Source organism: Pezoporus occidentalis, unplaced genomic scaffold (genome assembly GCF_034315485.1).
Source record: "Pezoporus occidentalis ecotype Australia unplaced genomic scaffold, CSIRO_AGI_Poc_V1 ctg52, whole genome shotgun sequence".
NCBI classification, from domain to species: domain Eukaryota; kingdom Metazoa; phylum Chordata; class Aves; order Psittaciformes; family Psittacidae; genus Pezoporus; species Pezoporus occidentalis.
The window spans coordinates 3683021-3705916 of record NW_026915858.1 but is presented as its reverse complement, the minus strand read 5'-3'; the positions used below and the strand labels follow the sequence as shown (position 1 = coordinate 3705916).

Sequence of the window (22896 nt, the reverse complement as noted above, 5' to 3'; positions counted from 1 at the left end):
AAAGCCTTTAAAAAATATATTTTTTTCAAAGCTGTATTTGTTTGTGGACATGTGGATGCATCATCTAAAGTCTGAAATGTCACATTAAAAAACAGGGAAAATGAACAGAAAAAGACTTTTTAAAAAACAAGCTATGTCTTTTTTTCAGCACTGTTACCAGGGCTAAGCCTGAGAGCAGGGAAAAGTAAGTATTACAACTTGTGTTTTAAAAGCATTTTTTTTCTTAAGTAACTATGACAGCATATTTTGCTTCAGAATATTTAACAATAGCGTATTAAATATCTAAGAAGCAGCTACCAATTACAGAGCAATTCACTAGGTCTTTATTTGGGGTCCCAATTTCATATTGTTGAGGGGTACAGTTTCTCATAAAAACCCCAAATAAGTTTTTTTTTTTTGGGGGGGGGGGGTGTTAAACAAACTTTGAATGCCTAAGCATCTCCAAAAAATCTCTCTTACCATGCTTAAGGTATGTCCAGGTCAGAAGCTTATTTTTAAGTCATAAATTTTATTTAAATACATAACCATTTCTCTTACCTACAGTGTACCAACTTGCATCTGTTAATTTGTTGATAACTGCTTCCTGGTATGTTCCATCTGGGTTCTTCACTTCCACAACAGTTCCCACCTAAAATACAAAAGCCACTTAGCACTGGAGAACTTTTAAAACAAGCAATAAAGTTAACACTTTTGTATTTAGCAACAGAGATATAGGTTAGAAATTAACTATACCATGCTTTTCCTGTTTCACTTGAAACTATGTTTTATCCCACAAAACTTTGTTTCATTCCACTAAAATAAGCCAACTAACGGAGCCGATTATTTCCTGCCAGCAGGTGGGGAACAAGAACCAATCTGAGTGATGTCATTCTCTTCTGTAAGAGCTTGCCCATCAAACCCTCCAGCTGAGTTTTCCAAAGCAACAGTGACTAAAAAACTCACAGCCAGCCAAACTTCTTAGCTTTAAGGCCAAAAAGAAGAGACTTGCATCAGCTTGTATGCTTGTATCCCCTTTAGCTACAAAGGAAAAAGTTAACATGAAGAATATACTAACTCTAGCTCTGCAGCATTCCCTTCTGTGCTTCATGATATTATCTGGCCCCTGTAATAAATAGAACCTTTCGCTTTCACCCCATACTGCACATATACATTCATGTCAAATACTGAAAAAGAATGCTTTTTAAGTGTTAGCAAAATATAAAATAAAGTTATTACCTTTAGAGGACCCTTTATGTGGTCATCCTGCACTTCCACTGTTGAAGAATCATGTCTAAAAGTTACCTAAAAAATATAATTTAACTGATAATCACTTGATACAATTGAGCAGCATAAGCACACACAGATGTCAGTAGACCCTTCTCTTACTCTCACTGTACAGTTAGCCACCATAATTGTTCTACTTGTTGAAAACCGTTTCAATCATATGTTTTAGAAATATGAGGACACAATTTCTGAATCATCAAAACTTCCAAAATATTTATCTTTCAGAAAAGAACCATTACATATAAAAAGAACTGACAGTTTACCAACAATGTTTAACAGCTCAAAATGACCTCTGCAGTTTTCATTGATTTGATTTGAATTGTACTGCTCTAGTACCACATCAAGACAGGAAAGTTTGGAAAGCTCTGAGCAGAAATAATTTTTTAAGAAACATTTATATTTCAATGCTATGAGATCAAACAGTTTTAGCACCTACATCTAACCCCATATCATGAGGGCTTTTGCTGAGTGAGACCCATTTCCCTCAATCACAGATGAAAAATACACACAAAAAGAAGGTATAGGACACTGCTGTCAACTAAAAATTATTAAACAAAGGGCCTTTAAATTAATGTCAGCCTAGTCTACACACTGCTAGTTAACAAAGTAGATGCACAGTTAACTCTTCATTCTTTTAAAACTGGAATAAGGAAATTCTGTAAGTACTTCCAAGGTATTTTCCCATGGTTTTGGCTGCATATTTAATCATACGCATTCTGTACTCAGGGAAAAAAAAAGGCTGGGAATCCAAATTTATGATTAAGTTATCCATATTAGATGCTACTGATACCCACCATTCATTTCACTCAAAATTAACTTGGTCACCCTGAAAGTTACAGCGTCCTCCTAGCAATTCCACCTGAAGTTTTACTTCCACACTCTTACTAACACATACAAATGATGTTCTAATGTTCACCACAACACTTTCACTTGGTGTAAGTACATAAAGGTTTATTTACTGTACATAATAAGTAAGAATGTAACATGAGATTCAGCAGTGTAACAGTAACTCACCTACAACAATCCTACATCAAATCAGAGGACTTGACTTGGCTCACAAATGCACCCAACTCACTTTTTTTTGAGTTTCCCTCTCAAAGCACAGAGCAACAGCAAAACTTCCTTCAGCACAACAGCATTCTCTAACACAAATTCTCTTACTTAACATGCTCAAGAGAAACATTTAAAGAGTTTTGTAAACCCTGAAAGGAGCAAACAGCTGAGAACAGTACCTATAACCAGGACAAAGGAGCACCTAACTTCACTGGCTGATTAGAAAACAAATGCACTAAAATGCCTGACTACCTTCTAGATGCTCCATAAAGAAATAGTCATCTTTCCCATCTCCTGATAGAACCACAACAATACATACTGTTGTGAAGGTATGCTCTTTTTGGAGCTGCATCATCCCACCTACTGATGACGAATACTTTCTGTCCACCTGACAGAAACACCATACTTTGTCACCAGAAAGCCCAGCACAGGATTCAGGCTAGGAATTAACTGAGCAAAGACTACTCTTCTGAAGTTCAGCCTGACATGAATTTACTCCTCTCTTTTAGGGGACTTATCTAGAAATCAAAAGTTCAGTTCAGAAGCAAAGTAACCTGAAACCTGTAGTCACTGCTGGTTCACATAAAATATCCATCATATCAATTCTGATTTAGAGACAACTGGTTTTATTTATTTTCTGTAATTCTTACATGCCAAGCACAAGGTCCTACACCTGGGTCGGAGCAATCGCAGGCACAGCTACAGGTTGGGCAGAGAAGAGATTCAGAGCAGCCCCGTGGGGAAGGACTTGGGGGTGTTGGTCGATGAGAGAATGAACATGAGCCGGCTTCAGTGTGCGCTTGCAGCCCAGAAAGCCAAATGCATGCTGGGCTGCATCAAAAGGAGCGTGACCAGCAGGTCGAAGGAGGTGATCCTGCCCCTCTACTCTGCTCTCGTGAGACCTCACTTGGAGTACTGTGTGCAGTTCTGGTGTCCTCAACATAAAAAGGACATGGAACTGTTGGAGCAAGTCCAGAGGAGGGCCACGAGGATGATCAGGGGACTGGAGCACCTCCCGTATGAAGACGGGCTGAGAAAGTTGGGGCTGTTCAGCCTGGAGAAGAGAAGGCTGCGTGGAGACCTCATAGCAGCCTTCCAGTATCTGAAGGGGGCCTGTAAGGATGCTGGGGAGGGACTCTTCATTAGGGACTGTAGTCATAGGACAGCGGGTAACAGGTTAAAACTTGAACAGGGGAAGTTTAGACTGGATATAAGGAAGAAGTTCTTTGCTATAAGGGTGGTGAGGCACTGGAATGGGTTGTCCAGGGAAGTTGTGAATGCTCCATCCCTGGTGGTGTCCAAGGCAAGGTTGAACAGAGCCTTGGGTGATATGGTTTAGTGTGAGGTGTCCCTGCCCATGGCAGGGGGTTTGGAACTAGATGTTCTTAAGGTCCTTTCCAACCCTAACTATTCTATGATTCTATGTATTTCACAGCTAAAAGAAACTCTATCCAAACCCATCAGTCAGCCACAATGCACTACAATGAAAAGTAAACAAAACAAATTATTATTGTGTATTCCAGAATGTGTTTTTTTTTTTTTTCTTTTTAAAGGATGCCCTGGGGCTTCAACTCTTTTAGAGGAGATTTTTTGTATCAACAGTTTTTGCTCCTTGAGATAATTTGCCAGTGTGGGTCCCTTCTGTCTCAGACAAAGATCATGATTCAGCACATCATCCACCTGTTTAGATTCAGCTGGAATCCCCCTTTCCTTCACCATCCTGAAAACAGTCCCGGTAAGCTCTACACAGAAGGTGCTTCACTAGTTTCTGTTTAATAAAGATGCAGTTTCTTTTGAAACTTCTGTGAAGGTGCCCAAACACAAGTGGATGTGGGTGATGGTGCTAATTGTTTTAGGAGACATTGTCAAAATAAACTGGCTAAAATAGGTCTCTAACAAAAACTGTAACAGATCCTATGAAGTGGATTACCACTCTTCTAAAACCAAAAGTCTCACCCATTAGTCAAATCTGTTCTGCCTTCAACACAGGCCCAGGCAAATCTTAAGTTTTATTGCTTTCCATGCCAAAGCGAGTAAAATTCTGTAACAGGTACAGAACCTGTGAAAGACTGCTGAACTGTGAAATATAGTACCTATTGTTACTGAAACGATAAACACATAGCACTTGTGTTAAATTGAAGAAAGCTATTAAATTGTACTGGTGATGGAAAAGTTATTATGAAGGTATACCTCAACATATTCTCAGAAGAAAGCAGGTAAAAGGAGATGCAATTAAGTGTATTTTACTTGCCCAAGGATGATATGATGAACATTGACAAAATTTTGTTGACATCCTCCTTTCTCAACAGAGCATCAGTCATAAAACTTATATGAAAGCTTCAAAATAAAACTGATGTCCTGAAGTTAACTGACTTTCCTTTTCCTCTAGTAGTTCTAGGAGAATAGGGCATAAAACATACTGGGACCAGAAGAAACTGTTAAACAAGTGGAAAATAAATGCAGCAGGTAAACTAGTAAAATTTCAAACAAAGTACACCTGATAATAAGAATCCTGGTTAAGAGCCAACACTGTGGTAAGTCTGCATGTGCCAGAAAGAGCTGAAAAGATTTTTAGAAAAAAAATGAGGGGTCACTCTTAAGTTTCGGGAATACATGTTCCTGGCGGAGGAAGGACAATGTTAACAGACACTGTTACAGCACTTACATACAAAAATCTCAACCACAAATCGTATTACTCTATAAAGCAACAACAGTACTGGCGTTTAACTGCCCTAAGGTATACAGTTAAAGCAAATAAACACACAAACTTGAATCCACAGGGCTTTAGGCACAGGCTCTACGAACAACTTACAGTAAAGATTCTATTCCATTTCAAGATCTCTCTACAAAACATAGCAGTGACCAAACTGCAAGTAATAAACCCATAAGAAAATATTTATCAATTAGTAAGTGCAAGTGGCCATCTAAGAAGGTGGTTTGAAAGCCCTCTGAAGAGCTGAAAGCAGTTAAGATTTCACTAAGCACAACATAAATTCTTGTATCTGTTAAATCAGTTAAATACTGACACTTAACAGCTAACAGTCGCTTAAACTCAATGGTACTGTAAAGCACAGACCAGATGATGCTGTTCAGAGCTATGAAAAGATCACTAATTTGCTCTAAAGACTTTCTGAAGACTCCAGATTTAAGACTAACCTTCATGTTTACATTATTATCAAATAAGTGACAATAATGCTTCCAACCAGGCCTTTTGGAGATAGCCTGCACTGTCCCTCATATAAACTATAGGCAAAAATCAGCCATATTACGACAACAGACTCAAGTAATGCATGACAGTTCATAATGGCGACTCTTCTGTAACAGGTTATCACCACTCACAATTCACGTAGTTCCAGTTTTATTTACAGTAGATAAGAAAAATATTCCGCCACTACAACTCTGTTGCAGAGCAACAATCTAATTTATGTTTCATAAATGCTTTTGAACCTTGCTCTTGTTACATTTCTGTATGAGGTTAAGAAGGACAGTAGAAAAATAGTACCTGCTCCCCCATTACAAGCTTTGAGGGCAACATTATCCAAACAGAAATAATAAGGCCATTCTCCAGTGTAGACTTACTATACAATAAAAACAAGCCAAACAATGTTCTCTTTATTTCTAGAAATAATACCTTAAATTTCCAAGGGATATTTAAATCTCTTACATTCCCTCTCTTTTTTTTTTTGTATTGCACGTGGCTTATGTTGATTCATTCAGTCATTAACTACTCATCATAAAGATTAGGTGAGATCCCCTGCTTGCTATTCTGCAGAACTCAAATATTCCAAGCCTTTGCTGGAGGACATCAAGTTTTTATCCTATTCCTGAAGCATTATCTAGTTGCCACTGCTAAATGGCAGTGACCCATATTCCTGAAGTAAAAATCCATATTAAACCTACATTGAGGAGGTTTAGCTATTTTCTAATAACATTCAACCATAAGCCTGTATTAGTCATATTCTGATCAATTACTTTAAGGTCAGCCTATGGCACTGAAGGCCACAAATACTGAATGCAAGCAGACGACAAAGCAGTGAAAGAAAGAGAATATATTTAATTACATGTAGGTGGGCAGAGCACCTCCCCTCCCCAAAAAGATAAGCTTAGTGTTATTTCAAAGACTGCACTGCCAGCCTTCAAAGAAAGGAAAGCTGTCTTGACACTGTAAAGAAGTTTCATGTTGTGCCATTTTGAATACTGATGACTTTTTTTTCCCCCACACAAAAAGCGTCCGCAGGAAAACCACATACCTTGACTTTAACAAGTCTTTTTGCTGTCTTGATCTTGGCTTCACAGAAGGCTCCTCTATACTTTGCGCTCACATCGGTGCCCACTGTGAGATAGGGAGGCTCATCAATGGCCTGGAACAGAAAAGAAAACAACTGGGTTTTAATTACTAGCCACTGGCAATATAGCTGTCATGGTCTCACTAGTTTTTGTGGACAGAGCATTACAAACAGCCCAATAAAACTTAGCATATGTACATCACTGCAGGAGAAACACAGGACACAACACTAAGCTCATGCAGTGACTATCACAACAATAATAAAATGGTATCACAGCTGTCTGCAACAAGAACCACATAAGCCTCCAACGTCTGCACCATCTGAAGGCACAGAAGATGACCGGTTCTGCTGCAATAGTGAAGGTCAACAAGTTTCTACCTTATCCTTTAATTGCCTCAAGATCTGGTGAGTCTCATGAAGGCAGTGGTGATTTCCCTCAGCTAATTAAGGTTCATTTTCATTAGTAAGTAGAACAACTTTGAAGACACTTTGCTTTTTCCACTTTTGAATAAAGAAAATTATATAGGTAGGCACTCAATGTAAAACTAGCCTGAGGGTAAGGCAGTAGCAGTAGGATAAACACACAACAAAAGTGAAGGACCCACACAAAACACAATATTCTGTAACAAGCCACAGAGGAACAGGTGATACCCAAACACGGAAACATGAAATAGGAGGGAAATAAATGTTTTCAGGGGTTAGGAGAACATGGGACAGATTAGCCTGCAGTGAGCTCATGAAGGCTCTGTTCCTCTCTCATACAACCTCCCCTAGCATAATCTGGGGAGGAGATTCTAGATAACTGAAACACCTCTCTATCACTTCACAGAACACGGGTCAAAAGAGGTAAGGCAGAAGGTGACAAGCAACAGGAACAAGGTACGTTTCAAAGAGCTGCAAGCCTCCATGCAGCCCAAAACCAGAGCTGGGTTGTGTAAGCCCACATCATGTTTCTGCACTCCTACGGATTCAAACACAGCTTACAAGAGGCAATTCTGGCACATCCAGGCTCTCTGTGGGAAGAACACAGAGATAATCTCCCTCACAGGTCTCAGAGCTACTGTTTGATACAGAGATGCTTGCACTCAGCATCAGGTAATTCCCACTGGCTGTTTTCAGCTCTAATACTTCAGAAGGAAAGACATGCCAGTATGTACCTGAATGCTTTGATGAATTATTTTCAGAAATAGAAGTTGTGCAAAACTTGAAATTGAAAGTCATGAGATGCTACAGTGTTAATTCTACATTAATGTTTTACCTTGACTCTGTTCAAGCCTACCTCTCATTTTCAGTTAAGAGAATATATTTCAGAGTACTAGGAAACTCTTATCAACATGCACTTGTTAAGATCATCAGAAACATGAATGTTCTAATGAATCCCTCCCTCTCTGTCTCTGCATGCATGGTGCGTGACTTCATGCAGAGTAGTAGGATATGCTACTCTGGTAGTAACATATCCATGAACATGCATCTGATCCTATTCCAGACTTAACAGTAAAACTCAACTGAGATTAATGAGGTATCTGTTAAAAGCGTTGGGATTCTGAAACTCACTCCCTCCTTGCTTGTCTAACAGTACTCTCAGTAAAGTGTACTAAGCAGCGGTGGCTTCACACAATATAAATCTGAAGAGGGAAAACAGTGATATATTCTCTTGCAAAGTCAGTAAAGGTCTAAAAGGGGAGCATCCTTCCAGCTCTCCCCAACACTTTAGTGAAGAAACTCATTAGTTCCAGCACAGCCAGTAAATCTTTCATGCCAGTCGATCTTCCAAACTTACAGTATGGAGTATGGAGATTACATTTAGAAGACAGACAGATCCCATAAGGGTTCACAGAGATGCACATACCTAGAATTCCCCTAAAAACAAGCACTTCAAGAGCTAGTTGTGTCAGTATTAGCCTATACCTCTCTATACAGCAAATCAAATTCATAATTCTAGGTTCAACTTACAGAAAAGACAGTACACTTTTTCTTCCCTACAACACTGGGAATTAAGTCTGCAATCTGAAGCTTACATCTTCGCCTTTTTGGAAGCTTATGGCAGAGGAACAGGCAAGTCAACAATCAAACTTTAAACCAGAATTTTAGGTTAAGAGTATAAACACCAATATTAGTGATTACATTATCACTACTCTGGCTTATTTTTTAAAGCTTCTCCCCAAAAAATAATATTCATTTGAAGAATAACATCTGTAAGAATTGATTTCTGTTACTACCATGGAAGTTACTTTCAATCACTAGCCTAAACCTCCTGATGTTGCTTTTACAATAGCTAACTCCTTTCCCTGGAATTAGTTAATCCGTACCACTGTAAATAGAGTAATTTCAAAGAATAGCAACCATATGGGCCATTTGCTTACCACTGTAAAAACACAGTACTGGCTTTTGAGAAGAAATTTTATATTGATGAAATGCATTCCTGTAATTACCACTATGACTCATTATATATTTTTAAATAACCATGCAAAATCTTCAGTGGATAGAATTTTTTTGAAATCATATTATTCTGTTGAAACACAAACTATGCGGGCTTTTTTTACCCAAATCACTTGACTGAGATTATCAAAATACTTCCCTCTGACTGACAGCATCAGTGGAATGTGGTAAATTAAAACAACTGTGATGCATCACAGAGAATGCAAACTAGGAAAGTAAACAGCAGTGATCAAAGCCTGGCATTAATTTCAAATAGTCCTCACCACAACTTTGTCATTTTCATGAGCTTTAAATGAGTCACCTGTTCGCAAGCAGGTTTTACTCAATCCCACCAGAATTAGATAGAGATTAAAAATAAGTATACAGCTATTTTTATCTTTCTGTTATCCCTTCTCTGTGTTGTGCTTACATCATTTAATAGACATCCTTACACTAAGGGTGAATGTGTCTTTGCCTATTTAATTCTTACGTACTTTGGCAGGATTTGTTTTTATTCTTTCTTTGCTGTTCAATGCAGGCTACCAGAAATAAAGTATTATGTTAAAATGCAGATAAAATCTGAAAACATAATTCAGTAATCTTCAAAAAGATGTTACAAGTATATTGAAATTATCTAAACAAGAAGCACTGCAATGACCTTTAAGGGGATGGGGGAGACCCAATGCTGGACAACCCTAAAATAAATTTTTTCAGATTCTTAAAATTATTAAAGGCTTCATTTTGAGACTACTGTACTAGTCTTACATATTGTGTGTCCAAATCCCTGGGCCGTAGTCTGAAACTTCATTTTATTTTAAACTAAGGAAAACTGAATTTGTATTTACATTTTGTGTCTGGATGCAATCTTCTGCACTTTATAACTTGTAAAGAAGAATCATCTTTTCAGTGGGTATCATGAAATCATCAATAAACTTCTGCTCAACAGAAAAACTGAGAAGTATGCCCTGCACACACCATCATTAATTTATAATGAGATCATGAACTTCATTCATTCAGAGCAGCTTCAATATGCACTGCAGATTTCCTCCCTCAGTATTTCTACGTCTCTATGCTTTCTCAAAACATCCATCAGTTCACACAAGAAGAAGGGAAAAGTTGAAGTTGATGGTAAATTGATGGTAATTTCTAGATCTGCTTTATATATATATATATATATTTAAGTACTGGCAGAAGGCTGGTATTTAAGATCCTCATCAAAACCACCCACCAGGCGCTTACATGGGTGATCACCGTTTTATTTTCATTCATGATCAGGCTACGGTAAGGAGAGCTGGCTCTGCCAGGTGAGAACGGGGGATGGGACATCCTTCTCCACACGGAAACCGGTGAAGGGCTACACCGGAGGCATCGCTCCCGCGGGACTGTGGGGTGCAGCCTAGCCGGGGGCACTGAAGGGGTATTTTGGAAAGGTGGGGCAAGACTTTCTCCAGCATTTGCTCCAGTGGGGAGCTGACTACCGAAAGCTGAACACTACAAGCTGCGGACAGCTGGTTCCATGCTCTGGCTTCGCAGTGATTTCGCTTAGCTCCTTAGGGTCGGCCACTGCATCCCGCGCCGGGGAGCGCACGGCAGCGGGGCAGGGCCGGCCGGGACACCCCCGGCGGACTCTACCGCTTTAAGAGGAGGGACCCGGGCCGCGAGGCTGCCAGAAGTTTCTGTCTGCCCGAGCCGACGAGGGGCCTTGCCGCCCGCTCTCCCCGAAGGCGCGCAGGGCTTGGGCAGATTAGCACGGATTGCCTTGACTAAATTTGTCCCCTTAAGGCGATTGCCGGGCAAAACTGCGCGGAAGCGTTCCCGCAGCCGCGGTCCGCCCAGTACCGCTCCGCAGTCCGCGCCGAGCTGAGGGGCGCCGGGCGGCCCGGCGCGCTGCAGCTGTGGGTGCAGCTCCTCCAGAACGGCGCTAAATGCGTGTTCTGTTGTACACCCCAAATTAACCCTTAAAAAACAATTTTAATACTTCCTGGCGTTCCCTCGCGTGAGAAAAAAAAAAGGGATAAAAAGAAAAGAGTTTCCTGCAGTTTTGCGCTGTCCGTTAGGTTATCCAAACTGATGGGCACCTGCCATACTACTACTGAATTCTGCTTTATTAATAGCAATAAGGATGAATAGTTTCTTTGCTATCTCAATTCACAACTGCTGTGAACGAACAGGATTTTCTACAGGCAGCAGGGGCTGCCGCAGCTGAAAAGCTGTTTTCCCCCTGAAATACGGAGCAGTCTCTAGGTGACCAGTCAGCAATTTCCACCAATTCAGTGGCTGAATTTTCTTTGGCAGGCAAGGCAGGCTGCTGGAAGGGTTCTGCTCCAGCCTCTGAGGCGATTATGCCTGGAAGGACTAATAAATGGCTGGAAGCCCGCATCATAAAACAACCTGCACATCTTCTGCATTTGGACATTCACATCGGCATTAATAGTTCTGGTCTCCCACATGTGAGCAAGGAAACACGCAGACCCTGCAGAACACAGAATAAACATTTTAACGCTGCAGTCTAAACCAGTAGCATCAGGCTTTTTCATACCTTTTATGGCTACTAAAGGGGTCAGTTTGCCATTTTTTCTAGACATTGAGATATTTTCTATCTACGCGGGATGAAATCATCCTCGCACCTCCTCTGTCAACTGTGCTGCACTGCTGTATTCAAAGTCCTTTGTAAAGTCTGTCATGCTGTACAACAGCTGATAAAAACTGCTTTACATTGTCCTTTGCTTATAAGCATGTCTAATACAGCATGTGTGAATTTATTATTTCTATCTCCTAATCTGTATTTCCTCTGCACCACACACAGGATGTTCCAAGTAAACCACATGAAAATAAGATTAAATATTCAATCTAGAAACACAGCAGACATAGCTAGTAGGAAAGCCTGCAGAACTGCTTTCAGATTTCTATGCAAAGTGAAAACTGGGCCTGTACCTTCACTTTGTCTTTCATATGTACAAAGTTTGAAAAGCCAAGATTTCAGCTTGTATTAAACACTCAAAATTCAGTGTTTATCCTACAAGACTCTTGACTCAAGAAAATAGTGAAACATTTTCAAGAAGCAAAATGAAACCACATGAAAAAACCTACCACCCAAACAAAAAACCCACAAGAAACCCCAACAACCAATCAACAGTCCCACAACTACCAAAAAGGACAGACTGATTTTAGGTTTTAAATGGAAATTTAACATCTGCTCATTTTCAATAACCGAAGTTTAGGAAATGCTTGTTCAAGATTCAAGATCCCCCACCCCTGCCAAGCATCCAGATTCCTGTGTTTAAGAAAGAATTATCATAAAGCTTAGCATCTGATTTTTTTTCTCATCCATTCCACTCAAGAGGAACACTTGCAAAGCCTTCTTCTGCCATCTACAGTAACGTAAAGTATTTCCAAAGGAAGTGTTTCCTCATGGCTTGAACACATTCCATAATGTAAGATGGAAGGGCCCAGTTTGCCAACAAAACCATCCCATACATACTTGACGATTCCAATTACAGTCCTCAGTCCCACAAATTAGTGGGAAAACCCATCAATAACAGCCTATTCTTCAACCTCAAACCCAGACAGACCCTTAAATCTTCTAATGAAGGGCAAAAGTTTCACATAACAGGTAATGTGAACTTGCATTCCACCCTGCAGAATTAGCAGCCACCTCAAAGCCATTCAACAGTTTTTCAGAAACCACTGGGGCAACAAAGGCTCAAAAAGACTCAATTTGCAAAAATACTGGTTTGGGGTTTTTTTTGAAAACAAGGGTAAATCCAACATCTCCTACACAAGTTCTGATTCCATGAAGAACTGTTTCCATGAAAATAGGTGAAAAAAACCCTCAAACAATTGAAAAACTTTCTGTCCAATTACAAAGATATTTAATTTATATAAGAATTATTAAATATTTTCAACTGCAGTAAGTTCCACTCAATAGCACAGATCTGCCCACACACTGCAGTCTCTCCATAAACTAAATTGCTGAGTGTAATTAAGAGTACAAGATTTTGCTTACAGCTCAACCTGCTGTGGTTAGGACACTCAACTTTACACTAATAGCAGACATCTTCAGGGAAAAAAACAAACCCTATTACTACAGCATATTTAATATATTCAATTTGGCAGACAGTACATTTATACTTGATTTCAAATACACTCCTCATGTATATTCAGAGTGACAAAGATTAGAACCTTCCCAAACCTTTCTACAAACCTTATGTTACTGAGACACGTAACTCCTCAGAGACAAATGGAATATCTAAAGCAAAGACCAAAGCCCCTAAGATAAAAAAAACTCCTTTCAAAAAGTAAACACATTGGCTCATCTTCTACCTCCAAGAAAGGACACCTCAACAGGAAAGAGAAGGAATTTTCCTTTAAACTTCCGAACCACAACACAGACTGAAGGACAGTGAAGTTTTTCATACAAAAAGGCTATGACAAGAAAACCCAAGAGTAGTAACAGTGTGCTTTCGGCAAATTTTCTTCTGGCTGAAAGATCAGATTTTGGCTTGATGTTTTTGTTTGTTACTGTTGCACATTTCAGGGAAAGGCAAAACTAATAATTTTGAAATTTCTGAAGGAAAATGGTTCAATGTTATCAACTTTTGCCCACAAATTGAAATTATGGTAGGAGCATCATGATCAAACAGAAAGTACTAAATTAAAAGGGAGAGGAGGTTTCTTGTAATGAAACCTACTTCAAGTGTCACTTGAAAATCCACAGGAAGTTAAGTAACACCTCACCAGTCTTATAAGCAAATGTTATACAACACATCATTGTGGCAAAAACGCTGCCTCCCCATTCCAAGCTGGAAGTTGCCAGAACCTAGTGAACAGATGTATGGAAATGCTATACCAACTTCTGAAATCTTTAGTGTTTTCTACAGGTGCAAAGAAGATACCTCTGTTTCTAATTATCCAGTTAGAACAGTGTAACGCCTAGCTTTAAGTTCTCAAAGATTTGAAAAGATGCAAAAGCTGATTTTCCACTCTGAGTAAAAAATAAGCTATGTGGAAGGGATTTGCAGGTTCTATAATCATGAAGGACCAAGTGACCCAAAACATGAGGCTCAATTCAGTAATCACAGGTAATGCTTCCTTTATTTAAGGTATCCATTTTAAATGCAAGATAGTTTTTCATTATTTTTATTTACCTGTGTGAAGTTGAATTTGTATAGAACTGGTAATGCCAGGTCTGGATAACTTGTCTTAGTTTTAAAAATGAACCACAATTCTGTCTAGAGGTGCTGCTTATGCTATTAAAAACTTGGGATGTTTCAAAGCACTGAAAAGAATGGTAAGATAATGATATGCTTGTCTTCTAAATGGACTGGAACAAAGATTATTTGATACTTTAAGAAAAAAACAAGCAGTCTAGGCTGTTCCTAAGCAAAACAATGAACTGACTAATACAGAATTATGTGAAGTCTGAAAAAAATAAAAGCAACAATCAATGAAATCTCAAGAGGGTCCAGGGGGACACCAAAACCAAGAACAACACAGTCTTCAAAATAATTTGACAATTCTTTGGCAATATTTCTAGTTCCAGTCAAAGATAGTTTAATGATTGTTTTCTGTTTAGTAAGTCAGCTCTACAAAAATTCAGTGTAACAGTATTCAGAACAGCAAAATCTTATAGTATAGATGTGAAGGGAATTGTTTGTATTCTACATCAAATCTATTCTAGATAACTGATAAAAATATTGTCAACTATGGTTGGCAGAAAAAGAGTATTTTTAGATACTAAAGCTGATAGCAAGAACAGGAATGGCAAATAGAAATTAAAATCAGATTAAGACTTTTTTTCACTGGAATTGTAGTACACTGAGCTTTATTTTACTACAGTCTATTTTAAAAAATTATTTTCTGTTGTGTAAAACTTCAGAAACAAATTCATACTAAGTTGAAAAACTGAACCTTAAAGACGAAACAAAAACAAAAACCCAAACCCAAAAAACCTTGAACCATAAACCATTACTGCCTTTTCTGCAAATACAAAAGAAATCTTGCTTTCGTTTATCTCCATACTTAGTATAAGATTTTCTAACCTAATTATTTGGAAGGAAGAGGGAGAAGGATTTATTTTATTCCTAGATTAAAATTGAAAGGGAAAGCTAAAGGGATGACATCCTAATTCGAAATCCCCCAGCAGAATGAGATTTCTCAAACGCTGACCCAAGTCAATTCACTTCCTACAGCGACGATTTTAAGTCTTATCATGTTTAGACAGGTTGATAAATTGATATTATTTACTTATAAATTGATAAAATTACATTCTGAAATTCTAAGCATTTAGTTTAAAATATTATTTTGTACATTTATATGAAATCATGACTGTAGCTGATCTGTAACTTTAATATCACATTAAAAATATAACAGAATAACACATTAAAACATTCTGCTAAAAAAAAAAAAAATTCCTGTGTAGCTTTTTGGACTTGTTTTTTGCCACTGTTGTTAACTAGGAGAACCCTAGAGAACTAGGGAACCAGAAATAATATCAAAGCCATACACGACTGTAAACCCATATGAAACAAACAAAAAAAATTAAATATAAACCAAAGTGAAAATACAGCATTTTTCTTATTAAGAAAGATTATTTAGTAAACTAAGCACAACCGTTCTACACAAAGCTATGCACAAATCCAAGCACTCTGGAAATAAGAACATGTGCACTGTGGTTCAAAGCCAATATGTGTTTGTAGCAGATAGCCAACTGTACACAAGAGTCTACTGAAAGCCCAGTAGTCTAAAAGGGTTAGCTCCATACAGAAACAGAAGGAATTTTACAGGCCATGCTCCCTTAACTGCTGCCTAGTCATTCAGTGTAAAACTGCTGGCCAGGGACAAGACATTCAGCAAGAACTATGAAAATGAGTTTAGAAAACACCTACAAAGACACTGAAATAATTTAATCTAACCGCATTAACAAAGATTCAGTTAGGATGAACGAGATCCCTGGGAAAAGCAAACAAAAACTAAACTACACATAAAAGGTTATCAAGGCCATTCCTCTCAGTAGGATCATTTTAGCTGTATTATTTGTAACAGATGTCTGTCATACCTATTCTTAAATACAGGCATGAATATTCCACACTTTCTGCACACAGCATATTCCAGTGCTTACAGAGTTTTCCATGTATCATCTAAATATTCCTTGCTACTCTTATTTATTAATACTGTATATAGAGACCAGTGTGATTCTGCTTTGCAGTTTTCAAGAGATTACTCCTTAATCTGATTTCTGTGAGAAAAAAAAAAACACAGAAACACAAGAAACAAGTAATTTTGTAAATTTTACCTACAGACCGTATTTTTAAGACATCCTGTATTTCTATCTGCTTGCCTCTGGAGTTTGATTTATTACCTCACATATTTCTTCAAGCTGGTATCAAAAACTGGACGTAGGTATGACCTACTGGACTTTGAGAGAAGCAAACAGATTATTCCACGAAATTTTCAAATAATACTCCTACATTCCAGCGTATCAGTTGCCTTTTTTGGCAAGACTGTGATGTTGCCTCATGTTCCATTTATTTTTTGGCTATTTTTCCCCCAAAACTGCTTCCCAGGGGAGGAGGAAATAGCACGTTTCATTTTCAATAGCAGTGAACTGTTAATGTGGCACATACCACGCCATGAAACTCAGGCAAGTGGTGTTGACTGCTGATGGCTTCCCAACTTAGTCTGTAGGCTCTCCTCAATCCTAGACACTAAACCTTAGATTAAAAGGCAGCTAGTGCAAAGTCCTCAAATCTACGTCCTGGGAACCTCGGTTTACTAAATAAAGCACCTGTCTCAGTCCTCCAGAGGATCTGAACAACTGCAAATCCATGACATGACCCACCTTAAAGGAAATGGGATGCCTCAATGAGTCATAAGTGCTTGCCAACAGGTCCTGTGCTAAGCACCCAACAGGTTCTAACCTACTTCATGGAGCGTTCTTACCCGACTAATTCTCTTACTGCCCAGCAGACAGAGAATCCAGTCCCACATGCCTGTGTCCTGGGTTCAGCAGTAGCAGTCATTTTTCTCCTTCTTAGTAGCTGGTGCAGTGCTGCATTTTTGACTTTCAGCCTGGGAACAGAGCTGATAACACCGATGTTTTTAGTTGTTGCTAAGTCATATTTCCTCTGACCAAGGACTTTCTGAGTCTCTTGCTCTGCCAGGGAGGAGGGGAAATCGAGAGGAAGCAGAGACAGGACACCTGACCCAAACTAGCCAAAGAGGTATTCCATACCACAGCACATCATGCCCAGTATAGAAACTGGGTGCAGTTACCCAGAAGGGCTAGATCACTGCTCGGGTTGGGCTGGGTATTGGTCAGCAGGTGGTGAACAGTTGTATTCTCTTCCCTTGTTACTTAACCCTTATCATTATTATTATTGGTGGTAGCAGTAGTGATTTGTGTTATACCTTAGTTACTGGACTGTTCTTATCTCAACCTGTGGGAGTTACATCCTTTCGATTCTCCTCCCCATCCCTCTGGGAGCAGGGGGGAGGGGGAGTGAACGAGTGGCTGCATGGTTCCGAGTTACCAGCTGGGATTAAACCATGACAGCCTGCCTGTTCATTGCACAATGCAGTGCCATCACTCATACTGAGAAGTATCATAAACACCCTCAGGTTAGGTAGCTGCAGTCCCTCACCAGATTTGGCCTACAGTGTCAGACTAACATGCTCTTTCATTGCACAGGGAAGATGTAAGATTGCAAGGTTCTTTAATATTGCAGTCTAGGGCATGTAAAAAAAAAAAAAATCCCATGGCTTCAGGATGAACAGAGCTTTTAGGTTTAGAAAAATGATGTTATTATTCTGCATAACTAGTTACTTGAAGAGGTCATAAGGACTGAAATAAATATCTGAAATAAAGCCATCTCTTCGAGGCTTTAAATCAACAGTCTTACTAAATACACATCAAGGGAATGATCAAGCAAAGTTCAAAGTAGTTCAGACTAAGCCTAATCTGGCTATAGGTACTCACACTCATATTCTGAAGCGACAAGGAACTCCCATAATTAAAACAAAATCTTGTGACAAACACAGCTACAGAACAGGAAATACCTGTGAAGAGTTAGCCATGCTTTTCAAGATTCTATAAATTACCCCGTATACTAAACAGCCAATTGAAGTGATCAAGAAAACCACTTCATCGTTTTCCAGCAAAAGAAATACCAGCATTACCACTTCTGATATGTGCTGATGTGCATTAAAACTCGATTCTTCCACCCCCAGGCACTTGCGTGATGTCTCAGACAGACAGGAAGTATGCACATGGTTTCATATCTGGTTAGAGCTCAACTTACTTATCATAATACTAATTTTAAAAATACACTGTATACCACTCAGCAACAATCTGTTCACTTCTTTAGTTTAAAAAGCTCAACTGTTGCAGTCAGTCTCCACTTCCTCTCAACAAATTATCTAGGCCAAAGCTGGCTGCCTTGTCCTCATATTCATTGCTCTGAAATCCTGCAATCTTGTGGCTATTACAGCTTTGGGATTTTTAGCCTCAAAGGCATCCCATTATAATGGATTAGAATTTCATAATGCATTTTTCTTAGTAATTACAAAAAAACCTGCTAACATAGCTTGTAGTTAATACAGTTGCTTATTAGATTTCTGAAACTGCAATATTCATAATGGTTTATCTGTTAAAAGGAACAGATGGAATAGCCCTTTAATTAAACATGGTAGGGGGAGAACAAAAACGGGGGATATTTAAAGAAAAAGGAGTATGATTTTCAGTGAGAAATTACTAACATACACAATTTCTGTGGTATCCACAATGTAAAATACATAACTACCTAAGATTCAAGATATGAATGTCCTGATAAACTGTATGAGTTGACAAAATAAATGACAAACAGCAGAGCATCATAACAGCCTTGAATGCCACAGAACCAATAGGAAACCACTAAAAACGTAAGTGGCTTGAAGACCTAACTGGTAAAAAAATAACTATATGGCTTTATCATGCTAGAAATCTAATCCAACAGAACTGTTCTGAACAAAAGTTACATTAACTTATTTGTTGTTTTGTTTTTTTTTTTTTTTTCCCCAGTAACTTTGAATGATCACCAGGATGTAGTTTTGATCATTATGCAAATATTAGAAAACTCGTCTACTTAAAAGGGCTGGATCAATTCAGTCCTTTATGAATAAAGCCAGGAATGCTAGGATAAACATTCTAAGATATCTGTCTACCTGCAGTAAATAAAAAAATGCAGCCATCAAAAATAAATCAAATAAAATGGGTTTTAACAATCCAGCATGGTTACAGACAGTACCTATTGCAGCAATAGTTCTTAATTTCTGGAACTGTGGGTGGTGTGTAGGAGGGGGAGGTATGTGCTGCTACAGTATCACCAACAGCACTTAAGTTGATAGTGTGTTCTTTCAGGTTTCTTTTGTGAGTTGAATTAACAAGTCTCAGATATAAAAGGGGAAGGCCTTGGCCCTCCAAACTCTAATCTACATGAATGATGCCTCTCCCTGACCATCCTCCCTTTTGTAACAGTTCTGGTATGCCTTTAATTAAAGGCTAAAGCAATTCAACAAATAGCTATTTGGTTTTGTTACTTTTGCTAAAATAGTTCCCTCCACTTTAGTGAGATGAGTCATTTCACTGTAAGATCAAACACCAGAGTTAAAGTAGAAGAGGAGAAATCAACTGGTAAACTAGCAGTCTGCCTCAAACTATGACATGAAGTAGCACTCCATAACAATTGCTTAGAATTTGTAAGGTTATTGCAAAAAAAAATACAGAAATTTCTAAAACTAGAAAATAGCCCTCTTCCCTACCATAGCATTTTCTGTATTTACCTTTTCATTGCACTGGATTTCTAACTTTTCTTTTTCGAAATACTAAAAATTGAATGTATGAAGCCCCTAGCTGGATGAGGAAGATGACGTTTATACCATGCTACTCTATTTATCTATTTATTTAACTAGATAAGCTAAGCATCTCCTCTTCAAATGATCCTTTAAACTGGGTTTCATCCCTGAACACGAGTCAGAGATCTGGCCATTTAAACAAACAGCTTTCAGCCCAACATCTCCACTAAATCCCTGAAGTGGCTTTAAACTGGCTAAAAGCACTTCAGCACTGGAGTATATGCAAGGTCAAATGCAAGTTTGCATTCAAAGTCTAATCTACTTGGATAGCACTCAAAAAAGCAGTTTATGTGAAGTTTTATATCTGCCGCACAGTATTTGCAAACAAAGGAGGTATTAGCTTTTTCAGTGATTTTTTTTTTTTTTACAGATTAAAAGAAATAATGATTCAACTGACCATTCTGTAGGAACAGACTGAATTCTGATGTTTATAGGAAACTTAACAAAACACCATTACCACTGCATAACAGAACCAAACATTTTTGTTCATCTGTTTTTGTAAAATAAGTCCAATCTTAAACTGAGAATTAATTTCAAGATTGATTTAAATAATTCCAATTTTCCCACAAAACAGAATATTGGTTTAATTCAATTTATACATGGGAGCAGTCCTGTCAAAAATAGTATGTTTGGTTTAACCTTCCAGCAAGTGTAATGACTGGCCTACAGAGAACTTGTACCAAGATGATGGCTGAGTTTTGAAACAATCTTTAAAAGGCCTTCAAGGAACAGAAAGCTACAGTAGGACAAGAAAGCTCTCCAGACCATATAGCTGGACAAGCAAGATTCCTCAGAACAAGTCACTGCTTTGTAAAGGAAAGGATAAACCTAAAATCCATTAAGCTTAACAGCAATGGCAGACTAAAGTGCATTGGATCCAGAAAACCCGAGTTTCATGTTCCATCCATAATGGCAAAGAGATCAAAACATGAGAAGACATATTCTTTCAACAGTCTCATACTCTTGTGTGGATTTAACTCTGGAAGTCCATTAGTACTGTTTGACACAGCACATGCACTCTAGGACACACTCCAGTTACAGAAATATGACTATGCGGACTTCCCTCCCTATTCACAGGGCCTGACACAGCTACTAAAAAAGTTCAACTGAAGGAAGGCTTAATATTGCTAAAGATTATTTCATTCAATTGCACCTCTGGCTTCTAGTTTCTTCAGCAAAATTCAGACTTCGTGGAGATAGTCATCTAAGTCCCCATTTCAACTATATTATGTTAAAAGCATATAGCAAAGGTATCCTACCTATAGAAAAAAAGTTCTGTTCTCTCCACCAATTTTGCTTTTGCTTTTCCAAACAGGCTGTTTTCATCTCAGATAAAGTGTATTGTCAGATTCACCAAGATCCAAACACAAGAAACAGCCTGAGCAGTCAAACAGGCACTTGAGAACAGTCAAAACAGGCTCTCTCCTTCACTATCCAGGGACTGGCTCTGTTGAACTGTTCTCAAATTTCTTCACTGGCTTCAGCAGATTTAGCATACACAGACCAACAGTCTTTCTTCCTTTCTATCTCAGTGCCAGAAATAACTTTTAAGATTCACATTTTGCAAACCAGCCAAACTCAAACATTTTTTTCATTTGTTTTGGAGTTTACACTATCTTTGAATTTAACTAGAGATACACTAAAACCTAGGGAAAAGTGTGGGGATTAGTGTAAGAAAATCCTTATTTGGAACATTTTCGCAAATCTTCACTCTTGGTCTAAATTAACCTTTTACTCCTAGTCAGTAACCGGCTATTCTTCAGTCTCCAGGGGAAAACGTTACCCAAGAGCTAGCAAAACACACCTCATTTGGATAAAATAACTAATACATTAAGACTGCACTATCTTGGCTTAAAAATAGTTAGCGCTTATATTTGGCTTTCCTGGAATTCCCTATGCCACAGTTATGCGTTTGAAAAAGCTAACAGAATAAAACTGGAACAAAATTCAAAGGCAAGCTAGCCAAAAAACTGAGCCTTTTAAAGAACTGCAGGTAATTTCTAGATACTAAAATATGTATGTGTTTGGGGCTGTATATAAATAGATGTCACCCTTACCACTATTACTTTTGCAGCATAAATTTTGGAAAGTAGAGATCAGAAGTGTTATGCTTTATGGGTGTATCTGTACTGGTCTGTTTACAATGCATTTTCCTTAATACATTCTAGATACATTTTTCAGTGCCCTGTGTGTTTTTTCCTTTTACACTTATATATTGATTTTTTTCTCCAAGCTTCCTATGAAGAGGATTCTTCTAATAAACAGTTATTTAACATTATACTAGTTAAGATACAAATATGCAAAACATTAGTAGTAACTTAGTCTAGCAGAGGCTATCTTTTTATGGCATCTGAAGTAGTCTTGCCACCCTTGTACTGCACGTCCTACTACAATATACATCTGCATAGTATTTTTCTTTATCAAAAGATAATACATCTCTCAGTACAGTCAATTCTTCAGGTGTGCATCCCAATAAAAAAGGGGGGAAGGGAAGAATTTAAGGTATCTACTACTATTATGTGGGCAAAGGAAGGGGGAATATATATACACAAATAAATATGATTACAAAAGGACAGTTGTATTAGACAAAGCTTTTCAATGTACCGATTTTCCTACGAATTCTAGTGGAGCTGTAGTTCTCTGAATAATGAACAGACCTACCAACAACAAGTTTGCTTGGCTTAATTATATCCTCAAATCTCCTTAGAAGCAAGCTACAGAACCAACAGCACTGCATTAGACACTTAGAAGACAGATTTTTTTTAGTCAGGCATGTGCAAGATTAAAAAGAAGTGAAGTATTAGCATGACTATACACGTACTTGCATTATGTACTGAAACAGATTCAAGTTAAGTTTAATCTGCCACTACAATAAACTGGTTGGTTAAGACTATAGAAAGCTCCCAGTTCAAAAGAGCAGACAGTAGATCAGTTAAGACTGTATCTATGTAATCCACACAACCCATTATCTGAGCCTAGAATAAAA

General features: G+C 38.3%; 1 protein-coding gene across 1 annotated transcript in view; it reads right to left on the bottom strand.

The window, feature by feature from the left end:
• Window positions 1-22896, bottom strand: part of ARID4B (AT-rich interaction domain 4B) — an 87338-nt gene that overhangs the window by 51135 nt on the left and 13307 nt on the right. The window contains 3 exon segments of the mRNA XM_062637426.1: window positions 538-628; window positions 1216-1281; window positions 6567-6677. Coding sequence (XP_062493410.1) covers window positions 538-628; window positions 1216-1281; window positions 6567-6677 — 268 coding nt within the window.